The sequence below is a fragment of the Microtus pennsylvanicus genome, chromosome 6, assembly GCF_037038515.1.
Source record: "Microtus pennsylvanicus isolate mMicPen1 chromosome 6, mMicPen1.hap1, whole genome shotgun sequence".
NCBI lineage: Eukaryota > Metazoa > Chordata > Mammalia > Rodentia > Cricetidae > Microtus > Microtus pennsylvanicus.
The window spans coordinates 51,607,980-51,632,778 of NC_134584.1; the positions used below are offsets into that span (position 1 = coordinate 51,607,980).

The 24,799-nt window shown below is 37.6% G+C and overlaps 1 protein-coding gene across 3 annotated transcripts in view; it reads left to right on the top strand.

Moving 5' to 3' along the window:
- Nucleotides 1-24,799, top strand: part of Fcho2 (FCH and mu domain containing endocytic adaptor 2) — a 98,724-nt gene that overhangs the window by 5,455 nt on the left and 68,470 nt on the right. For all 3 annotated transcript variants that reach the window (XM_075976238.1, XM_075976235.1, XM_075976236.1), the window contains 5 exons: nucleotides 7,997-8,088; nucleotides 14,569-14,643; nucleotides 17,589-17,730; nucleotides 17,816-17,968; nucleotides 20,498-20,602. In XM_075976238.1, the coding sequence (XP_075832353.1) occupies nucleotides 7,997-8,088; nucleotides 14,569-14,643; nucleotides 17,589-17,730; nucleotides 17,816-17,968; nucleotides 20,498-20,602 (567 nt within the window). The remainder of the gene's footprint in view (nucleotides 1-7,996; nucleotides 8,089-14,568; nucleotides 14,644-17,588; nucleotides 17,731-17,815; nucleotides 17,969-20,497; nucleotides 20,603-24,799) is intronic.

A 24,799-nucleotide genomic window follows, 5' to 3' on the forward strand; every position in this document is an offset into this window, starting at 1 on the left:
AGTTAAACAAATGTAACATGAAAGAATTCACATATCTTTGCATCATTAAACAGATATTCCACAGCATAAATGACTGTAACAAATCTTAAGCTAATATTCTGTAACAGAAATATTTACTATGTACTAACAGACTTTCAAATTGTTTTATGTCTGTTGATACTCAAAAGGTACAAAAGGCTAAAATATAAAATCTCCTTTCTCTAGCTGTTATGATCTTTCTAAACATTGTCCCTTATTTTTAGCATTCCAAAGAAACTGTATATATGCAAGCATATGTATATACAAAGTGAAATGTTTTGGTGTATGACTGTTAACTAGTTAGTTACTTTCATGCAATAAACAGAATATCCAGCTACAGGTTCAATTAACTTAGTTCAATTAGGCTTGATTATTGGCATTCCAAAATTATAGTATGTTTTAAAAAGACTTTGTATTATGCATTGTCTGTTCACCATGTGTATGCAGTGCCCATAGAGGTCAGAATGTGTCAGGTAACCATCATATGTGTATTGGAATTCGAACCCAGGTCCTCTGTAAGAACAACCAGTGCTCTTAACTGCTGAGCCATCTTTTGAGACCCATATTTAGTTTGTTTTTGAGATAGGATTTCACTTTTTTGCCCAAGCTCACCTTAAAATAAGACAAAACAAACAGAAGAAAACAAACCTGACTCTCTGTAGCCCAGGCTGTATTGTAGCCCAGGCTGTACACAAACTCATGATCCTTTTGCCTCAACCTCTGAATGATGGAATTAAAGGTGTGTGATACCATGACATTTTAAAGTTATTTTAGACTGCATTGAATTTTGTTGTGAGGTACTTAGAATTTTGAAAAGGGCATTTTATTTTGTATTTTTATTTAATCTCAGGGGAAATTGGAAGTGAAAAGTTGATGGTGATTTAGTCTGCTTATTTCTAATTCAGAGGAGGAATTTTAGAACACTAACATGGAAGGATATAATTTTAATGTTAGTTAATTTCTTTTTTAGGTTTTTCAAGACAGGGTTTCTCTGTGTACCTTTTGAACCTGTCTTGGAACTCACTCTGTAGATCAGGCTGTCTCTGCCTCCTGAGTGCTGGGATTAAAGGCCTGTGCCACCACCGCCTATCTGTGACTTAATTTCTAGTCTATAGTCTCACTGTGTAGCCCTAGTTGGTCTGGAACTCACAGATCCATCTGACTTTGCTTTTGGAGTGTGAGATTAAAGGCCTGTGCCACTGTGCTCAGTCTAAACTTTTTAATTAGAAATTTCAAAGTTACTTTGCTTGTTAACGCCATATTAGACTAAAAGATGCCTGAACATTTTCAGTGACTTGACTTTATAGTGTATCTTTTAGCTCCATTTCAGCTTAATTGATAATGTCAATCCAAAACTATGCATAATCAAGTCTTATTTTCACTAAACTGAAGACCGAATAATACATGTCAAATTATTTCCTGCAGTCTTGGGAAATGTGTTTTCCTTTTAAGGGCTCGTATGATTCTAAGAATATCTTTTTAGGGTTTATCAAATGCTAGGCAGGCACTCCGCCAGTGAGCCACACCTCCAACTTGGTTTAAATACCTGCCTTGGTGTTTTGTTTTTTTTTTTTTTAAATTTAGTGTGTGTGTGTGTGTGTGTGTGTGTGTGTGTGTGTGTGTGTGTGTGTGTGTGTGTGTGTTTTGAGACAGGGTCTTTGCTTTGTAGCTCTTTTGCTGTCCTGGAACTCATACAGATCCCCCTGCCTCTGCCTCCCAGAATTGGTTTTAAAGGCATTGCTCTCCCAGCCCTTAGATTGGGCTTTAATAAATGTGGTTTCTCCCAGGACATGAACAGTGAACAATGGGTGAATGAGAAGAGTACTACCTTGAGGACTTTGGAGAGAAAATACATTTAAAAGATTTACTTCATTCTTTAAAAACAATTTTTTGCCTGTATGTCTACTTTTTGAGATAAGGTCTCCTGTTGCCCAGGCTGGCCTCAAACTCAGGATGACCTAGAACTTCTGATTTCCCTGCTGCCACCTCTCAGTGCTAGGATTAATAGGCATTTGACATAATGCCCAGTTTATGTGATGTTGGGGATTGAACCTAAGGCTGGTGCATGCTAGACAAGCACTTTACCAGCTGAACTACATCTACTCCTCCCTAAGGTGCTATTTATTGTTACGTAAAGTGACAGTTCTTGAAGAACTCTTGAGTCAGAAGGCCTGCAATTGAATGACCAGTTCCATACAACCCTCCCAAATAGATAATAAAAATGTGAGTAAATAAAGTGCAGTTCGAGCCGGGCGGTGGTGGCACACGCCTTTAATCCCAGCACTCGGGAGGCAGAGGCAGGCGGATCTCTGTGAGTTCGAGGCCAGCCTGGTCTACAAGAGCTAGTCCCAGGACAGGAACCAAAAAGCTACGGAGAAACCCTGTCTCGAAAATCCCCCCTCAAAAAAAAAAGTGCAATTCGGGAGGTTTTGGTAATATAGATGCATAGTTGTGCTGACTAGTTTTTATTGTCTGTAGTCTTCCGAGGGAAGAGGGAGTCTCAGTTGAGGAATTACCCAAATCAGATTGTATTGATTGGTGATTGATGTGAGAGGGTCCAGCCCATTGTGGAGGGCACCATCTTTAGCTAGGTGCTTCTGGGCTGTATAAGAGCTCCTGACGTGCCTGGTGGTGATGCACACATTTAATCCCAGTACTGTGGAGGCAGGGGAATCTCTTTAAGTGTTTGAGGTCAGCATGGTCTACAAAGAGAGTTCTAGGACAGCCAGGGCTGTTACACAGAGAAACCCTGTCTTGAAAAACAAACAAACAAAAAACCCCCCAACCAACCAAGCACTAAATAAATAAATAAATAAATAATAGATAGCTAATACTGGAGAGTTAATTGAGCATAAGCAGAGAGCTGGCTAGTAAGCGGTGTTCCTTTATGGTTCTGCTTCTGTTCCTACCCTGACTTTCCTCAGTGAGGGACTGTGACCTGAAATAAACCATTCTAAGTCGCTTTTTGTCATGGTATTTATCATCAGCAACAGAAAGCAAACTAGAGCAGCAGCCATCCTCTCGTATAATTTCAGAACATTTGCATCATCTCAAAAGGAAACCTTCATACATTTGTTGTTCACCACATTGCCCCCCTCCGCGCCCCCAGCACCTATTTGTCTCTATGTAGCCTCTCCTACTCTAGGCTTTGCTATAAATGAAGTCCTGATAGTACATGTGTGGTCTTTTGTGATCAGCAGCTTTCACTTACTGTAATATTTTCCTTTTTCTATTTCTATTTATTTATTTATTCATTTTTTTGAGACAGGGTCTCTATATAGTCCTGACTGGCTTGGAACTTGCTATTATAGACCAGACTGGCCTGGATATCCACCTGCCTCTGCCTCTGGGGTACTGGAATTAAAGGCATGTGTCACCCGGCTTAGCTCTTACCATAATATTTTCAAAGTTCACCAGTGCTGTAGAGTATGTCACTATTTCTTTCCTTTTTATGGCCCAGTCATCATCTATCATATGAATATATTGATTTTTTTAGTGTGTTTCTTAGATAGATATTTGGATTGCTTCTACCTTTTGGCTGTTTTGAATACTGCTGCTATAAATGTACATGCAAATATTCCTTGTGGACATAAGCATTTACTTAACTCAGAAGATTGAGTCAGATTACATAAGCCTGCTGAAAATGAGCTTACCAATGATGAGTGAATACTTATTTTTAAATTTAGCCACTTGGATATGGATTTATTTTGGAGAACAAAAACTGATTGCTCTGAAAATTGGTTGATACTCCAAAATTGATGGTGATATGCCTGTGTAGTTACTAAACTGTCATTGCTTACCAGGCCAGTACAGGAACTTTGTTTGTTGAGACAGGTTTTTTTTTTTTTAAAGATTTATTTATTATGTACATAGTATTCTGTCTGCATGTATGCCTGCAGGCCAGAAGAGGACACCAGATCTCATTACAGATGGTTGTGAGCCGCCATGTGGTTGCTGGGAATTGAACTCGGGGCCTCTGGATGAGCAGCTAGTGCTCTTAACCTCTGAATCATCTCTCCAGCCCTCCTCTTTTTTTTTTTTTTTTTTTGAGACAGGTCTTCTCTGTGGCCCTGGCTATGCTGGAACTCTTCTGTAGACCAAACTGGCCCCAAGCTCAGGGATCTCTCTGCCTCTACCTCCTAAGTACTGGGATTAAAGGCATGTGCCACCATGCCCAGCTGTGCAGTAACTTTTTGGTAGCATGAAAAGAAAACCTGTGTGTTATTTGTTAGACATCTCAACTTTGAAAAGCATGCTTGCATATATATGTACATAGAGACCCATTTAAACTATTTACAATTTTGTTTAGTTTCTAACAAAGTGACAGTTCATGACCAATAAATACTGTATTGATAGTTTTGTGAAATTAAAATGGTTGGTCTGGAATTCTCTGGGCTGGCCTCGAACTTGCAGAGATGTAGCTGTCTCTGCCTTCCCAGTGTGGACGTGTGTCACCATATCTAACACCACTACTTTTTTTTTGGCAAACGAAAATAAAATTTGATACTTTATTTTTTATTTCTAAATAATTTTTTGTTTTTATTGAGCTATACATTTTTTTTTCTGTTTTTCTTGCTTCCTCCCCTTTCCCCTTGTAGCCTCCCCCATGTCCCCCATGCTCCCAATTTACTCAGGAGAGTCTTGTCTTTTTCACCTTTCTGTGTAGATCCATGTATGTCTCTCTTTGTTGTCTAGTTTCTCTGGGGTTATGAACTGTAGGCTGGTTTTTCTTTGCTTTATTTCTAAAAGCCACTTAAGAGTGAATGCATATTATATTTATCTTTCTGGGTCTGGGGTTATGTACATGTGCAGCCGTTCTGACTTTTTGAATGGGTGTTGGAGATTCAAAGTTAGGTTGTGCAGAGCAAACACTTTTACTCTGGCTCACTTCAGAGACTTTTCATTTGGAACATAGATTCTGAATGTAACTAGCAGCCTTTTATTTTATTTGCTTATTTTTGAGACAGAGTTTCATTATAGAGCCCAGGTTTTCTTTGGCGTAGAGCGCCTTCTGCTTCAGCCTCTCCACTAGTAGGAATGCATGCCATCACCATCACATCTGGGTCAGTCTTTTGTTTTTGTGACAACTAGATCAAATTCCAGGACTTTATACATATTAGGGAAGAACTCTACCCATGAGCATTGCCTTGGTTAATGTTTAGGTGCTGTGTTGTTTAGGGACTTAGCTTACTAGATGGTCTTCAAGTTCTTGTTCCCTTTACAACATGAGAGGTTTTTGTTATTTTCCTTGTGAGTCTAGTAAATATTTAATCTGTGTTTGTTTGGTAGTAGCCCTTTGCTTCCAGCTCTGATTTGTCTTTCAAATTTGTACACACAGACACACACATTTGGAGTGGGGGACTTGGAATTGAACCAAGGGTCTTATACCCTCCACTGAGCTTACATCTCCTGGCTACCTTTTAAATATTTATAGAACACATTGAGGACTGGGTAACCTGTCTTATGTATGAATAAGAACCTTGGGGCGTGAGGTCCTCAGACTTGGTTTTTTGTGATTTTGTATTTCAGTAGTTTTGTTCCTGTTTATTTAAAGGTTTCTAACTCAGCTGTAAGCTGGTAGGTAGCTTTGTTAAGCACATGTACTTTATGTCAAGTGATGGAATCCCTTGGAAGATTTAGATCCTTTGCTTTTGTCTGTTGCTTCTAAATCTTGATGCTGTTATGTTTTTGCTTGTTGCAGGCTACTAACAATGATTAGCTGAAATATTCTCATTTTGACTGGAAAGATTGTTTGAAAACAGCATAAGTTTAAAAACCCCCACAAAAATCTAAAGTTAGTTAATAACATTCTTAAATATGAAAACCTGTTGAACCAGTGGAAAGTTGTATTCATAAACGGCAATGATGTTTTATTTTTTTCATAGGTAAAAATGGATATTCAAAATATAAAGATAGTGTTTTACATAACATTTCATGTTGTATGTGTGGCAAAGTACTTGATGCTTACAAGCTAAGAGCGTATTAGAGATTACTTCAGCTTGATTTGAAGTTCCTGTTTCCTGTTTTTGGTGAGCTGTTGAAAACAGATTTCCGATCCTGTGATACTTGCTAATAGTATTACTTTTATATCCAACAAATATATTTAATTCTTGATTTAATTTTTATTCAAGGAAATTAAAAACTTAAGCTATAAATGTGGGAATTGTTAGGCTTAGTTTCTTGGTCTTTATTTTACATGTTAAATAGACATTTTTGGAATTTCCTTTGTGATAATTTAATAATGTAGAATTTACAGGGTTACATAGCATAAAGATTTTCAAGACTTAAATATTTGCAGAATTCTATTTAAATTCTATCCAATGGAGATAAAGCCAATAGCCTATTTCTTATCTTTCTTTAAATTGTTATATATGAAAATAAAAATCTTGGGGTTGGAGGTATGACTCAGCAAATAAGAGCACTGATTGCTTCTTGAGGACCTGGGTTCAATTCGTGCACCTACAAGGCAGCTCACAAACATCTGTTTGTAACTCCAGTTCCAGGGGATCTCATACCCTCACACAGACATACATTCAAGCAAAACACCAATACATAAAAGTAAGTCATTTAAAAAATGTCTGATTTTTTTCAAGTTTATTGAAAAATTTGAATAGGAATTACAAAATATTTTGTAGCTACAAATATTCTTTATTTCGCTGGTCCCTCCGGACTGGTTTCTCTCTACCCACCAGGTCCTGCTTATGAAGTGACCACTCTGAGGCTTAATATTAATTACATACTCTTTAGCCTATTAGCTTAGGCTTCTTCTTCTTCTTTTTTTTTTTTTTTTTTTTTGGTTTTTTGAGACAGGGTTTCTCTGTGGCTTTTTTGGAGCCTGTCCTGGAACTAGCTCTGTAGACCAGGCTGGTCTCGAACTCACAGAGATCCGCCTGACTCTGCCTCCCGAGTGCTGGGATTAAAGGTGTGCGCCACCATCGCCCGGCTAGGCTTCTTATTTTTTTTTAAAAATATTTATTTATTTATTTATTTATTATGTATACAATATTCTGTCTGTGTGTATGTCTGCAGGCCAGAAGAGGTCACCAGACCTCGCTACAGATGGTTGTGAGCTACCATGTGGTTGCCGGGAATTGAACTCAAGACCTTTGGAAGAGCAGGCAGTGCTCTTAACCACTGAGCCATCTCTCCAGCCCTAGGCTTCTTATTTTAACTGCATCTTAAATTAATCCATTTCTATTACTTTATATTTTACCACAAGGCCTGCGGCCTCTTACCTCACATCTTGCTTCTCTGGTGGCTGCTGGCAGCTGCCTGACTCTGCCTTCTTTCTCCCTATATTCAGTTTAGTTTTCCTTCCTGACTTTATTCTGCCCTGCCCTAAGCCAGAGCAGCTTCTTCATTAACCAATGGTAATAAAATCACAGCCTACAGATGGCAATCCTACATCAATATTTCATGATGTTCAGAGCTTATATTATTAGTAGTATGCTGTTTTGATTCAAAAGTCAGGATTTATTTTACCTAAAGAATTTTTTTTTTGTTTTGTTTTGGCAAGGTCTCACTGAAGCTGGTTAGCCTAGAACTTTATACATAGACCAGTCTGGCCTTGAACTTGCAGAGATCTTGCTTCCTCTACTTTCTAGTGCAGGGATTAAATGTGGGCATCACTATGCTGAGCTAGGATTTAGTTATTTTAAAGCATAAACTCTTGAGTTAAAAAACCCAGAATCTCTTGATATGTATAATGGGGTTTTGTAATGTATTTTACTATGATGTGTGTTTCTTAGTTTCGTATTTAATTTCGTTGATTGTACACTTTTGCATATTTATAGAATGTGTGTATAGTAAATTATAAATGTTATCAAAGGTATATTGCTTTGATAGTATGCAATCATTTAACGTTTGTTAGCTTAAGAAAAAATGGCTTACCAGAGCATAAGAGTTGTATAATATTAATGTAGCATTATTGTGCTTTCACATTTTTAATGTCTGGTTTTGTTTATCTCTTGAATTTCAGGGGGAAAAGAATAATGGCTTTGATGTTCTCTACCATAATATGAAACATGGACAGATATCAACTAAAGAACTAGCAGATTTTGTTAGAGAAAGGTATGTATTTTTATAAGTGGTTTAAGAACTTACCAATTTAAACTTTAGAGTTTAAGTAATTGTCAAGATTTTAGTTGGATTTGAATAATCAAAGTTCACTTTTTTAAAAAACATAATTCTATTTTAAAGGCATGTTTTACAAACTTTTATGATTTCTACATCGAGGATTGATAAAATGGCTTAAAGTGGCATTGTTGAATCCCTAGTTTGCAAATTACTGCCTTATAATATTTATAATATTTATACATTTTGCATTGAATGTATTAGCAAAATAATATAATAAAACAAGAAAATCCATGAAAATGGATTGAAACATTGCCGTTTCTTTAAGCAAATATGCTAAAAAAATTTTTGGAAAGATTCCTCTAAACACATTAAAAAATTTTTTTTTTTTGTTTTTTCGAGACAGGGTTTCTCTGTGGCTTTGGAGCCTGTCCTGGAGCTAGCTCTGTAGACCAGGCTGGTCTCGAACTCACAGAGATCCGCCTGCCTCTGCCTCCCAAGTGCTGGGATTAAAGGCATGCGCCACCATCGCCCGGCACATTAAAATTTTTACTGAAAAGTTTTGTGGTTTTAAATGCTATAAATTAATTTATAAAATGTAATTTTTATTACACCTTTAAGATATAATCTACTTAAAATTATTAGACATTAATATAATTTGATAGTGACAAAGCTACTTTTGTACTTGGGTTTTCTGCCCCACTTCTACTTTTACTTCATTCATTCATTCAAGACAGAGTCTCACTATGTATATCTGACTAGCCCAGACTCACTGTGTAAAATCAGGTTGGCCTGGAACTCTGTTTTGCCTGTCCTTGCTGTCTGAGTGCTGGAATTTAAGACCTTTGGAAGTTAAGACCCTGTGCGCCCCTTCTCTCCCCCAGCAAAGTCAGGTTGGCCTTGAATTCCCTTGGTAGCTAAAGATGACTTTGGCCCTCCTGCTTCAGCCATCCCAGTACTCAACTGCAGGTATATGCCACCACATCTGCTTGCTTATGCTGCGTCTTAGCACTGTTTTGTGACTAGTTCTGTTTAGTTGTTTTTTTGTTTGTTTGTTTTTGTTATTTGTTTTTTATTTGTTTAGTTTTTTTGTATGAACACGTTTAAAATCTTTAGATCATATAGGGACTTTTGGCCTTAAATATTATGTTAATTTATTCTTTACAACCTAGCTATTTCATATCTCTTAAAGCATTTGGCACTGAGTAAGGATTCATCTTTTAGTAAAAAGATGAATCTGCAGTTTCATCATCTTGATTCTGTTTATTTGTATTTTTGCCAGAATGCCAGCAGTTGCTTCTAACTAGTTTATCTGCATTGACTCTTTTCCTTGTTGATTTTTCGAGACAGGGTTTCTCTGTAGCTTTGGAGCCTGGAACTAGCTCTTGTAGACCAACCAGGCTGTCCCCGAACTCACACAGATCCGCCTGCCTCTGTCTCCAGAGTGCTGGGATCAAAGGCGTGCTGCCACCATCTAGCTTGATTCTTTTTCTTTAAACCATTTCCTGTGTTATAGCTAGAGGATTTTTTTGTTTGTTTGTATTTATTTATTTATTGTTGAACTACAAATCTGCTTGTTGATTTCTTATTTAAACCATTTCATGGGTTTAAGCCTGAGTTGTTTTAGCTCACACTAGGTTCCTTCTTAATTTCCATCCTAACAGTCTTGAATAGGTTTCCTCTACTCTAGGCATTTTATTTGCCTGTTCCTCTCTGCATTATTTTTCTGAGTTTTACAGTGTACCCACTTATCCTGCCCTTCCTGGTCTCTGTGACTAGGGTAAAACACACCTATTGTAATCTCTTATGGTGTTTATAACATCTTTTAGTTACTCATTTGTATTTGTTTCTGTGGTTTTGTTTTACTTATGAAACAGTGTTCTATTGAACCACAGCACTTAGCACTTTGTTATTGTCTGATATAAGTGCTATTTATTGTCTCTCTTCACTGAATAAATCCCACAATGCAGGGTGCTTGGTTTGTCCTGTCATCTTTCTGAATGTTTTGTTTTTTTACATTCTATCATCTGCATTTATTTTCCAGTAGAGCTATGATTTGTCAATCTCAGTATTATTTTGCTTTTTTTTCTTCAATTTGTTGTCTGCTTTTGGCTTTTGTAAAAATCTGTTTTCTTTTATTAGTTTAGAAGTAATGCCTGCTTTATTTTTTTCAATAGTTATTATCCTAGGCATTACAACATAAATTCCCTGTCCTATTAATTTCTGATGGCAGTTGTTACTTTTAGTGCTTCCTTGGTGTTATCTGAGGTTTCTGTTCTGCCCAGTTCCTAATCGTTGAGTTCCAAAGAAATCACACAGAGGTCTACATTAGTTATAAACTGATTGGCCCATTGGCTCAGGCTTCTTATTAACTCTTATAACGTATATTAGCCCATTATTCTTCTCTGTGCTAGCCATGTGGCTCAGTACTTTATTTAGGTGAAGCAGTCGCATCTTGCTTCTTCTATGGCGGGCTCACAACTGCGTCCTTTTCCCAGAATTCTCCTGTTCTCCTTGACCTGCCTCTACTTCCTGTCTGGTTGTCCTGCCTATACTTCCTGCCTGGCTACTGGCCAACCAGCGTTTATTTAAAATATAATTGACAGAATTATAAAGAATACAGACCACCCTGGAAATATTTAGACCTCAGACCATCACAATCTCCTGAGTTGTTTGGAGGTCAGAAGACAACTTACAGGACTGGCTCTGCCCTTCCATGTTCCGTGTGTCTGAGATCACACTAAGGTTGTTAGCGTTGGTGGCCATCTTATTGGCCCCTTTCTTTAAAATATTTTTTTTCTTGAGTCATGGTCCTGACTGTCCTGGTCCTCACTATGTAGCCGAGGCTGGCCTTGAACCCATGGTATTCCTTTTCCTTTGGCCTCCTAAGTGTTAGGATTACAGATAAGTGCTACCACACCTGCCTGTTCTTTTACTTTTCAAAAACTTCAATATGGAAATACACATTTTATATTATTTTTGCTGTGCTTTTTTCTTACTATTTTTAAAATGGTTTAATGCTTTTGTTGCATGTACATCTGCATCACATACGTGTTGGTACCTGATGAGGCTCCAGGAAAAGGCACTGATCCCCTGGGAGTGAAATTATAGTATGGTGGCTTTAAGCTGCTATATGGGTGCTGGAAATCAAACCTGGGTCCTGGAAGAGCAGCCAGAGCTCTTAACCATTGAGCCATCTCTCCAGTCCTTTATCTTTTCTATTTTTTGTTTCTTTTGAGACAAGGTCTTACTATGTCGCTCTGGCTGTTCTGGAACTCACAGTGTAGACCAGGTTGGCCTCTGCAACAGAGATCTGCCTGCCTCGGCCTCCCCAGTGCTGGAATTAAAGGTGTGGGTCACCATGTGTGACTCCTTCATTTAACTTTTTATTGTGAAAATTCAAATATCAGGAAGCTTTACAAACCAACATCCATCATTCATTCATTCATTCATTCATTCATTTATTTATTTTCAAGGCAGGGTTTCTCCGTGTACCCCTGCCTGTCCTGGAACTCTCTGTAGATCAGACTGGCCTGGAATTCTCTCTGTACACCAGACTGGCCTTGGACATGGAGGTGCACCTGCCTCTTCCTCTTGAGTGCTGGGATTAAAGGTGTGTGCCACCACAACTGGTCCTAGATTCTTATAAAGCCAATCAGATTAACAGATGTTACATTTTCTTCATTAAGAATGAGGTCACTCATGCTTTCCTTAACTCTTTATAAGTTTTGTTCATGAAAACCCCTCTTTTACTTCTTAGTGTTTTAGCTACTTTACCTAGGTGTCCTGTAGGAGAAAGCTGTGCCTGATACACCTGATGGGCTTCTCAGGATACCTTTACTGTTTGCTTGTTAGTTCCTTGATGCTCTTTTTTCATATGTATCCTCACCCTGTGTGCCCCTCCCACCCCCACTTCAAAGCTACTTCCTAATTCCAAGTTTTTCTAATTTTCCTTGACAGACATTTTTGGTGTCTAATTCATATATATTTCAGTATTTTTCTTTCTTTTTTACATTTATCGTTTTTATGTGTATGGATTTTTTGCTTGTATGTACCATGGACTTGCAGTGCCCATTAGGGCCAAAAGGAAGCAACAGATTCCCAGGACTGGAGTTAGGGATGGTTGTGAGCCGCTATGTGGGTATTGGGAATTGAACCCAGATTCTCTGGAAGAGCAGCCAGTGCTCCTAAGTGTCGAACCATTTCTTCATTCTTGTGTTTTTCTAGTTAAACTTAACCATTTTACTAAAATAAACAACAATAAAAACATACCTCGCCTCGTGGTTGGTGGCACATGTCTTTAATCCTAGCACTCAGGAGGGAAGGTAGATGGATCTCTGTGTTCCAGAGAGAGTTCCAGGACAATCAGGACTACACAGAGAAACCCTATCTCGAAAAACCAAACAAACAAAAGCTAGTATTTCTTTCTGTATTAACTTTTTAAAGACGATAAAAAGTTCTACGTATAGCATTATTTAAAAGTACACAATGATTTTTGTTGTTGTTATTGTCTATTTGTATGAGGTAGTCTTGCTGTGTTTCCCAAGCTGACTTTAATTTGTGATCTGCCTCAGCATACTGACATACTGAATAGATAGGTGTGTCCTCATGGGGGTTGATAAAGGAAAAAGGATAAAGTCGCAGTAAAGGGGTATTTTTGTTAGTACTTTCTGGGCAGTTGTGGGGTTTTGTTTTGTTTTTCGAGATAGGGTTTCTCTGTAGCTTTGGAACCTATCCTGGAACTTGCTCTGTAGGCCAGCCTGACTTTGAACTCACAGAGATCCACCTGCTGGGCAGTTGTGTTTTTGTGTGTGTGTGCTTGCAGGCACCTAGGAAGAAATTGAAGATGAGTGTGAAAAGTTGAGGTGATATAGATGTCTAAGTATAGTTAGACTGGAAAAGCAGCGTGGAACCGTCAAACTAAACACTCAGACAGGGACGGCTGTAGACTATTCTACTATTAAAGTTAACACACAATTGAGAAGGGCAGGGGAAATTATAGAAAAGGTAAAGGTGTAGCATTTAGAGGTTACGTGTATAGGACAGTTTGTGGGTTTTTTCCTCATATCTGCATTTATTTTATATGTAGTAATACTAATTTGTGTGTGTGTTTTAATTTTTGAATTTAATCACTTTGATTGGTTTTTTAGCCTAAAATCTTCACGCTGTTGGTAACTAATACTTTTTAGTGCAAAATACTTAATGTTTTAGATCTATTTTTAAAGTAAATTAAGTCTTTTTTTTTTTTTTTTTTGCTCAGACTTGATACAGGAGTAAATTAAACTCTTAAGGTTCAGGACCTCAGAAATGCCAGTGATTCAGTTTTGTGCAAATGATTGTCATAAGGCTCATTATTAAATTGTTTTAATTGCATCTTTAATTTGTGTGCATGTGTGTGTATATTTGTTGGGGTGGAGGTTAGAGGAAATTGTGGGATTTAATTCTCTCCTTCTATCGTGTGGATTCCAGGGGTTAATTCATGTTGACAAGCTTGGTGACAGATATATTTAGCCATTAGCCATCTCACCAGTCCAGGTTCATTATTTTAAATATGCATCACAGTCTTGAACAATAATAAAACTCTATTAAGTATGTTAAGTACAGGGACTCTTCTTACAGCTCAGGCTGGGATTATTAAACTCAACTGTGTCCTGGTCTTGAATTTGTGATTTTCCTGCCTCAGCTTCCTCAGTGTAGGGATTATAGTAGGTATGTGTTACTATGCTTGCCCTTGCTGGTTTTATTGTTGTTGTAGTATTTTATTAGCTGTTATTGTTAATCTCTTAGTGTACCTAGTTTATAAATTAAAATTTTATCATTGATGTATGTATAAGGGCAGATTATTTGCTCATACTTGCCATCACTATGACAAAATACTTGAGAAAGGCAGTGTAAGAAAAGATTTATTTTGACTCACTGTTTCAGAGCTGTTACCCATGGTCAGTCATTTGTATTGCTTTGAGCCTGAGGCACAGCCATTTATCACAGCAGTGAGAGACTCTAGCAGGAACTGCTTATTTTATGATGGCCAGGAAGCACAGAGCTAGATTAAAAAAAAAAGAGGATTAAGAGTGATGTCTACCTTCCCAGGATACATAATTCCTCCAAGTAGACTCTACAACTTATTTTTTACCACCTCCCAATATCACTAGATTATGAATCCACTACAGGCTAATTAATCCATTACTTCGGGCAGAGGGCTCCTAACCTCATGCCCTCTCAGTGATTGAAATAACCAGCTGGAGACCGAACATTCAACATGGGGGCTTTTTTTTGGGGGACACTACATATCCAAACCATAACCATAGAGCTTCACACTGTCCATGATTTCAGACATCCACTGGGGCCCCCTGCTGCTTTTTACCATGTATTTTGAGGCATGCTCTCATTTTTTCATTTTTAATCATATTTTTGTAACTTTACTATGTTTGTATTGCTAAACAATAGGTATTATAATACCACAATTTAATTTAACAGAGCTACAATAGAAGAGGCATATTCGAGATCAATGACAAAACTAGCGAAATCTGCAAGCAATTATTCTCAACTTGGGTGAGTTAATTTCTGACTGTTTTTCAAATGTTTATCTATTATTATGTTTTTTTTTTTTTTTTCTGAGACAAGGTTTCACCGTGTTGTATAGCCCTGGTTGTCCTGGATCTCACTCTGTAGACCATGCTGGCCTCAAACTCAGAGATCGGCTTGCTTCTGCTTCCCAAGTACTAGGATTAAAGGCATGTGTTACCACTGCCCAGCTGAAATTTCTTAAGTAAATCTGTAAAAAAGTCATATTCTTTTTTATTTGGAAATTAAATTAAATAAAGCGCGAGTGCGTGTGTGTGCGTGTGTATGTTGTGTGTGTGTGTGTTGTGTGTGTGTAAACAAATGCACTCATGCATAAACAATAACATGTAGAAAAGAGAAAAGAAAGGATAAATAGGAGAATGGTGAAAGGACCAGCTGCAAACACAAATTGTAAAAGAGGATATAAAGTTAATAATTTTTCTGACTCTTAACTGTGTCATGGATTTTTTGGTTTTCATGGAAGGTAAGGGCATAAAAACATTCAGTAGTGAAAGCACGACCTTTAGTGTGAAGCTTTATGGCTTCCATTCCAATGGCTGCTCTAACTGCATAGAAATTATACTGAGCTGTGTCTTTCGGTCTGGTTAATTTTGTGAGTGATTTTTTCTTTAAATTTGCAACTTTCTTATAATAAAGTTTAAAATAAAATTTAAAATATATTAACTTTTTTTAAATTTGTGGAATTGGAGAGATGATTTAGTAGTTAAGAACTCTTGCTACTCTTCTAGAGGACTCATATTCAATTCTTAGCACCCACATTGTGGCTAACAGTCATCTGTAACCCCAGTTCCGGGGGACTCACTGCCTTCTGGCCTCCTTGGGCACCAAACACTCACACAGTATGCAGACCTGCACACAGGTATGCCGACATACACACAGGCAAAGCACCCACACACATAAAATAACAACAGTTGTCTTGTGTAGACTGGTAGGAAGGTAGGGCAGAGGGTGCCTTTGTGACTCAGTGCTCATCTTTCTATCTTTGCGTGGGTTCCAAGAACTGACCCCAGTGCCTTTGCCTGACAAGCCATTTTGTTGGCCTTAAACCTATTATTAGAGAAATCTTGTATTGAATCCCCTTTTGGTGTAAAGAATACATTGGAGCTGGGCAATGGTGGTGCATACCTTTAATTCCTGCACTCGGAAGGCAGAGGCAGGTGGATCAGAACAGTCCTAGTCTAAGGAGTTTAATTAAACTCTTTGAACTTTTTTATAATTGCATATTATGATTGTTCCAGCTAATTTTTCTACTGGTTAGGAATTATAGCAGTTGGCAATAAGTCATTCTGTTCTCTGCCCTCTTGCCTTAGTGGCTGTTGTTGCCATTTGTTTTTTCTATTAGAAGCTTTAGAGTAGAGACTTTTTAAGCAAATACTTGAGCACAGAATTCTCTATCTTTAGAATATTCTACACTGGCCAGGTAGTTGTAGAGCACCCAGCACTCAGGAGCCAGAGTCAGGTAGGTCTCTGAGTTCGAGGCCAGCCTGGTCTACAGAGTGAGTTCCAGGACAGCCAGGACTGTTACATAAAGAAACTCTGTCTCGAAAAACAAAAACAACAAAAATTTTAAAAAGGGTGCTGGGGAGATGACTCAGCAATAAAGAGCACTGGCTACTCTTCCAAAGGTCCTGAGTTCAATTCCCAGTAGTCATATGGTGGCTCACAGCCATCTATAATGAGATTGGTGCCCTCTTCTGGCCCGCAGGCATACATGCAGGCAGAACACTATATACTTAATAAATAAATCTTTAAAAAAAACAAAGAATATTCTACACAGACTAGACTGTTTTAAACTAATCATAGAAATTTTATTATTATCCAAGGGATGGTAAGTTTAGAAGTCCTTTGATGTATTTGAGCCTGCTGAATATTTCACGTCTTTACTATTGAGAAGAAGTAGGAGGAAAATATGTCACACATTCCATACACTGTGGTAGTAAGTTGTTTAAGGACACAGGTACAATTACAAAGCTCAGATAAAGGGTTCAGATTGCCGCTGTTAAATAATTTGTGTGAAATTATTGAAGGCACAATGAAATCACATGTAAAAATTGATTTTTGTTTATTTAAATTCAGACGAGAAGGTTTTATTGTTGTTACCTTTATTATTGTTGTGTTGGGAGTCAAACCCAGGGTCTCTTACATGTGAGGCAAGCACTCAGTGGAGCTATGTCTCCACCCCAGAGAAACTTTATTATTATTCTTTTAAATTTACTTAGTTTATTTAATGTGCATTGGTGTTTTTCCTGTGTCTAGTCTATGTGAGGGTTTTGGAACTTCTAGAACTGGAGTTACAGGCAGTCTTGAACTGCCATTTGGGTGCTGGGAATTAAACCTGAGTCTTGGAAAAGCAGCCAGTGCTCTTAACCACTGAACCATCTCTCCAGCCCTGAGAAACTTTATTTTTGATGAAGCATCTTTAATGGGATACTCACAGTTTGAAAGTTTGATAAGTTAATTTTTTACACTAGTTAATCATAGAAAGGCTTATGATGTGCCTAAATACAATTAAATGGCAGGAACTCTGAAGACTTGTGACATAAGATTAACCAAGTTTAATTGGTCCCTAAATAATTAACCAAGGACAGACATACACAATTTATGGGTCATTTCATTATTTTAATTTTATCTTTTACTTTTGCTGAATATAGCATTATTGATTCCATTTGGTTTAATTTAGAACCTTAAACTTTACTTTTTATTACGGTATGTGATGGTATGTGTGCATGTGACTGGACACACCTGGGCCACGGCACATGTAAGCAGCAGATTGGAAGTCAGTTCTCTCTTTCTGTGGTGGGCTCTGGGGATTGAACATGGATTTAATGGCAAGCATGCTTTTCCTTATTGAGCCATCTCACTGGCTCCTTTTTATCTTAATGCATTATCCCCATACTGTGCTTTTCCCTTAGAACATTTGCACCAGTGTGGGATGTGTTCAAAACATCTACAGAGAAATTAGCAAATTGCCATTTGGATCTTGTTAGAAAATTACAGGAATTAATAAAGGAAGTTCAGAAGTATGGAGAGGAGCAAGTAAAGTCTCATAAAAAGGTAACTTTTTTCTTGTTAAAAAATTGAGTGGTAATATGGTAAGTGCTTTATAACTCATTTTATTGAACCACTTCTTATCAAACAGACTAAAGAAGAAGTTGCAGGGACTCTGGAAGCAGTCCAAGCCATTCAAAATATAACTCAGGCCCTCCAGAAATCTAAGGAAAATTACAATGCCAAATGTGTAGAACAGGAACGTCTGAAAAAGGAAGGAGCTACACAGAGAGAAATAGAAAAGGTAATTATATAAAAATATCTCTATACTTTCAAATTCCTTTCTTCTTTGTATGTGTAATGTGTGTGTGTGGTGTATGTAGAGCAGATGCATGCACTTGTGGAGGCCAGAGGTCAATCTATCCTCCTCTGTCCTTCTCCCTTATCTTTTGAGGCAGGTCTGCTTACTGAACCTGGAACTAACTGAGCTAGACTGACTAGGAGGCCGTTGAGTCCCTACTCCAAGAGTCTCTACTTTCTTCAGTACCAGGCTTACAGAAGTATACCACCATGCCTGGCTTTTATATAGATGCTAGGGACCTGAACTCAAAGTCTTTATGCTTCCATGGCATGAACTTTACTGACACCCCCCCCCCCCAAATACTTACATAGTAAATTAATTGGTGAAATAATTTAGCATATTTAGAAACACATAGCCAATTAAAGATAAGCTTTAAATGTATGTTGTTGCTGACCAGCCAAATTTATGTTACATTGCAGTGGACTATAACTTTTTCCCTATTCTATTTAAGCTGAAAGTAGGTCTTTTTTTCTTTTGTTTTTGTTGTTCGTTGAGAAAAAAAACAGACTTGGATAGTCTGGAACAGGCTGGCCTCAAAGTCAGAGACACCTGCCTCTGCCTCCTGCATGCACCACCACTCCCAGTCTTTCCTTTCCTCCTAAAACAGTTCAGCCATTCGTTTCTTTGACATGTATCTCATTTAAAACTAATTTTGGAATCTTAGTAAAATATTTAATATATCTAGTTAGAAAAACAAATGTATACTTTCATATAGAAGTTAGTTGAGAAAAAAATAAAAACTGATGGGATTTGGAGTAATAAGTCCTTTAAAGTTTATATAATGAGTAAAAATTGGGAGGCAAGAAAAAGATGAGGTTCAATTAAATTTGTAGTTTGAAACCTTCTGTTTCAAACACAGCAATTATAAATAAACTATGAACAGAAAAGCCAAGAATGAATTCAAAGGAAGAGGATTGTTTTGGGGGGTCAGCAGCCAAGATGACATGAAAAGATTGTAATCAAAATTTGTTGGGCTCAAGTTCCTAAGGTAGGTGGGATTTGACTCTTACATGACAAAGGAGAGCAAAAGTTCCCATTTCTGATAAGCCATAAAGAACTTGGCTCTCAGCTGAAAGCCGTGTACATGAAACAGCCATCTAAGTCCACAGACTCTGGGAGATTGGGGTCTTGGAGACATAAACTATAGGTGCAGAATCCTGATCTGGAGTCAGTTTATAGAACCTGTCCCTAATATTCTAAAAGGAGAGTAGTTAAAACTGTATTTTAAAAACACGTTAGATTAGATCTTGGAGAGTTGGCACTGGATAACCTGAAAACTCAGTGGTTGAGCATGTGAATGATAAAGTAATGTGTGGAAGGTGTGAAGTGGAAGGGAAAACCCAGAAACCTCCCATTTGGAATGAGCAAACAGGTAAGATTCTAGAACACATTTAAGAGATCTAATATTGAGACAGGGCGCTAATGCATTTAATAACTGGAATAAGAAATCTCATTGGATGAAATTTAAATTTAAAAAGCATCACAACAAAAATGTGTTAGGTTCTGCAAAGAAATAAGTGAATATGAATTGCACTAGAGAGGATGAAGAAGTTAATGAACGCATCGTGAAACAAGATTTACTCAATAAAACCCAGCTAATTTTAAAATATGGAAATGAAAAAATAAATACTAAAAACATTATTTTTAAACCAAAGAGCTAAAGAAGTTAATAGTTAAAGAAAAATTTGGAAGATAGGTTACTTTAATATTTACTCTTTATCCAAAATACTTGGAGCAGGAACTTTGTCATTTTTTTGGATCTTTTTCAGATTTTTAATTATTATCAATAGTATTTTTTATTTTTTGAGACGGTTTCACTATGTATTCCTGGATGACCTAGAACTCACTATGTAGACCAGGCTGGCTTTGAATTTAAGAGATCCACTTGCCTGTACCTCACAACACTGGATTTAATGACTTGTACCAGCATGCCTAACTGGGATTGTAATATTTGAATATGTATAATAGGATAGTAGTAGGACCCAGGTATTTATACAAGGTAAATTGCTTTGTTTGGACTAGAGAGATGGATTGACTGCTCTTCCAGAGGTCCTGAGTTCAGTCCCCAGCAACTACTTGGTTGCTCACAATCATCTGTAATGAGATCTGGCGTCCTCTTCTGGCCTGCAGGCATACATGCAGACAGAACACTATATACATAATAAGTAAATCTTTAATAAATAAATAAATAGCTTTGTTTATATTTTATATTTATATACTTTTGAGGAGTGGGCTGGCAAGATGGCTCAGCAGTTAAGAGCACTGGGTGGTCTTGCAGATGACCCGGGTCTGATTCCCATCACTCATATGGTGGCTCACACCTATTGTAACTCTGGTTCTGGAGATCTGATGTCTTCTTCTGCCCTCTGAGGGCACTAGAAAGGCATATCATTCACAGACATACATGAAGACAAACACTGTACACATAAAATTAAAATAAATACGTTCTTAAATGCTTTTGTTTTGTTACAGGCAGCTGTTAAATCTAAGAAAGCTACAGATACTTATAGACTCTATGTGGAAAAGTATGCATTAACAAAAGCTGATTTTGAACAGAAGATGACAGAAACAGCTCAGGTTGGTATTTTCAAGGCTTTAAATTGAAGACAGAATGATTATATATGCTGATTAAATAATAGAATGTTTTTGTTTATTTTTTTTAATATTAGAAAAATTTAAACGAACCATTTCGGTGCTGTAATAATTTATATTGTCTTCTTGTTTTGGAGATAAAGAGCTAACATGCCAGAGTGTTAATGCTTCTCATACATACTAGTTGCTTTTCATATTACTGTGACCAAACACCTGAGAAAAAGGGCTGGATATACCTTGGCTCGTGGTTTACATGTAGTCCATCATGATAGAGAAGAAAGAATATAATGTTATGTTCTTACATTTTAGAGGATCAGGAAACAAAGTTTGGTCTAGAACTAGAGCTAGATTAGACTCCTCAGGCCATGGCCCTATCTACATCGACCAGCTAGGCACATTTGTCCAAAGGATTCTATGCTCCCTCAGAACAGTTCAAACAGCTGGAGAACAAGTGTTGAAACACATGATCCTGTGATGGACATTTTATATGCAGACTGTAACATGTCATAAAGGTTCAGTCAAATAAATAAGAAGAGCTATTTAGAGATCGTTGAGGAAAATGAAGGCATTGGTAGACGGTAAAGACAGTGCTGGCCCCTCAAAAATGCCTTTAATCCCAGCACTCGGGAGGCAGAGGCAGGCGGATCTCTGTGAGTTCGAGACCAGCCTGGTCTACAGAGCTAGTTCCAGGACAGGCTCCAAAGCCACAGAGAAAACCCTGTCTCGAAAAACCAAAAAAAAAAAAAAAAAAAAGACTAAAACATTCCAGTCTCCTCATTAGCCTCAGGTCCAGAGCTGCAGCACACCGTGAAGGATATGACTTATGATCATATTTATGATTTACTTCTGTGTAAGAATGCAACTGGAAGATATTCAGTAATGAAGATACAGCAGTAAACAAAACAATGAAAAAGCTCTGTTCTCACAGTGCTTAAATTTTAGTGGAGGGCCGGGCGGTGGTGGTGCACGCCTTTAATCCCAGCACTCGGGAAGCCAGAGGCAGGTGGATCTCTGTGAGTTTGAGGCCAGCCTGGTCTACAAGAGTTAGTTCCAGGACAGGAACCAAAGCTACAGAGAAACCCTGTCTTGAAAAACCAATAATAATAATAATAATAATAATAATAATAATAATAATAATAATAATAATAAATTTAGTGGAGGAAGGTAGGCAATGGCAATGTTTGTGTTCTTTTAACTTGGGTAAATTATATGTAATTTGGTGTTCTTTCAGTCCTAGTTGAAGGCTTATTTTAAGATAGGTGTATTTTATGAATCCTACCTTATAACGTTTTTGCTCCCACTCTTGTTTTAGAAGCCAGAAGAGGGTTTTAGATCCCCTAAATCTGGAGTTACAGGTGTTTGTGAGTTGTATGGTTTGTACTTACTCAAAGTGTGTGTGATTTCAGTTTTCTCATTTGGGTAGAGAGTAAGAATGGCTGAAATTGTAACTTCTGTGAGAGTAGAATGGTAGCTGTTGGCGGCCTGGAGATGGGGAAGAGAAGTTCAGTGAGTACTAAGTTAGAGTTAGATGAGGCAGGAAATTGTTATGTTCAAAGTCTCTAACATAAAGAATTGATAAATGTTTGAGGAGATAAAGCTTTTTCTGATATAAACATTATATGTGGATCAAAATATTACATAATACCCCACTAATATGTATAGCCTTTATGTTTTTGTATGTCAGTTTAAAATGTAACTTCCCTTTACGTTCTTGCCTCTTTCCCACAGTTAGTTATGGGATATTTTAAAAATTAGAAACATAATCTGAAAATTTTGTTTACTTGGATGCAATGATATTGCTCTCTGTGGAAATAGATTCTGATCAAGTTGCTTTTGGGTATCTTTGGTGGCTGACGAGATTATGATTTTTAAATGTAATAGTGAATGTGAGCATTATAAGGGGGGAAAGTTCAAGAAAGGTCATTCATTGGGCTGGGGAGATGGCTTAGTGATAAAGTGCTTGACACCCAGGAGTGAGGACTGGCGCTCAGAGCCCCAGACCCCACATAGTGCTACACTCAGTGTGTTTATGTAGTCCAGTGCTCCTATGCAATTTGGGTGGAGACAACCTTGTAAACTCATGGGACCCCTGGCCTGTATATGCTAGCTGGGTAATAAGAGACCGTTTCAAGTCAAAGGCGAGGACTGACACCTTAGGTCGTCCTCTGACTGCATACACACTGCAGCATGCATGTGCTGGCACTCAACACATTAATATGCACACAGGTATGCAACCACCTTTAACTTCAGCTTCAGTGCATCTAAAACCTGCTTCTGACTTCCTCCAGATACTTACACACATGGCACATTCATCAAATGTACATACATACATAAACACAAAAATTTTAAGTACAATTTTTTTTAAGAAAAATGTTTTCATTTATCCTTAAACACATAAGACAATATTCATATTTTACTGTTGAATTACCCTGAATTAGTAGTAGTTACTAGTTTAGAGTAATAACGTTAGTTAGCAGTGTGCTTTTTTTTTTCTGTAATGTGAATAATAGAAACCCAGAGACAGTTATTGGGGTTCAGCATGAAGATCAGAAAAGCAAAACAGCCAACCACTAGAGAGACCTTTTACTTCTACCAAATCTTCAGACCGAAGGGAGAGAGCCTGTCTCCACAAATGCTCAGGCTTAACACTCCTGAGTTGCTGTCACTTCCCCTTTATATTCCTTTCTCTTCCCAGCCATATCGCTCCTGTTTCCAGCTCACTAGTGCTTGGACTAAAAGTGTATGACTCCCAAACACTGAGATTAAAGATGTGAACCACCACCACTTGGATCTGTTTCTGGATCGATTTTATGTATCCCAGGGTATCCTTGAACTCATAGAAATCCATCTGACTCTGTCTTTTGAGTCATGGGATTAAAGGTGTGTGCTACCACTTCCTGGCCTGTATGGCTGATTAGTATGGCTGCTTTGCCCTCTAATCTTCAGGCAAGCTTTATTTATTAAAACACAAATAATATACCATGATATTTCTTATTTTTATATAAAACAAAGAAAGGTATAACAAATAGAACAACTACATACAATAAATACAATAACTATATGTAATAAATATATACAGGCAATAAATATATCAACAATGTCTAGTCCATTTGCATTTGACAAATTCAGAGAAAATACTCCATTATCCATCCTATCTTGCTGAGTTCAAAGTGTTGTACCTAATTCACTTTCTATCATAACTTGCTTTCTGTGTCTGGTAAACAAGGAAAACTATATCTAGTCTTCAACTCCCTCAAGACCTAAGAAGGAAATATTATTAACTGAGTATGCAGGAAGCTCAAGCAAGCAACTTCTAAAACATGTGAGAAACGACAAAAACAGCTGGCTGCCTGGACAGTCACCCAAAGTTTGTCTGCAGAGTTGGGCTTCCACCTTCAGCCTACAGGCCTAACATATCCGACAGACTTTTCTGTAAAGCAGGGTATTCTAAAGAGCTGTCCATCTTTCCTAGATGATATTTTACAGTCACTCTCTTGTGTCCTGCGTGTCCCATTAGGACAGCGTGCTGTCAGGAGTTGAGGCAAGGGCATTTTCTTGCCCAGTGGCTTAGTTTTTGCCACAAAGAAAGTAAACTCCATGTGGATGGAGTTTCTTCAAGTCCATTATCTTCTCTGAAGTAGATCGATGCTTCCAGGAGCAGGCATGTCTCATTGTCATAAAAAAAAGAACCTATGTTATTAAAACATCTTAAATGCCTATGCTGTAGATCGGAAGTATTTTAAGATGACATGTCTATCTAAAATATCTTTATTTGACCTTGAAAACATACCTAATGTGACTACAAGTTTGATTTTAATAGGTGATTAATAATAACCTGCATTTCCTTATTATCCTAAACAGTTGGTAATAATAACTTTCAAGAACTAGCAATTTGGGAAGGTTTATGTCATGTTCTTAAATTTACTTCCCACTCTCTGGGTGTGACAGTATCTTTAGGGAATCCTGAAAAGAAAAATTTAGGTTAATTGTCAAGTCCTGGGAGAGATAGCTGTATCATTTGTTGTCCAGTCTCTGCATAATGGGAAAGTGCAGGGCTTGTCTCAAGTCCTGGCTAGTCTGTGAGGCTGGATCATCTCAGCTAGCCACCTCAAAATTGTTCTGAGCAGTTTCGGGAGTTGAAAGCCAATCTTTAGGTGGTGTTTTTCAGCTTAGTGATGTTAT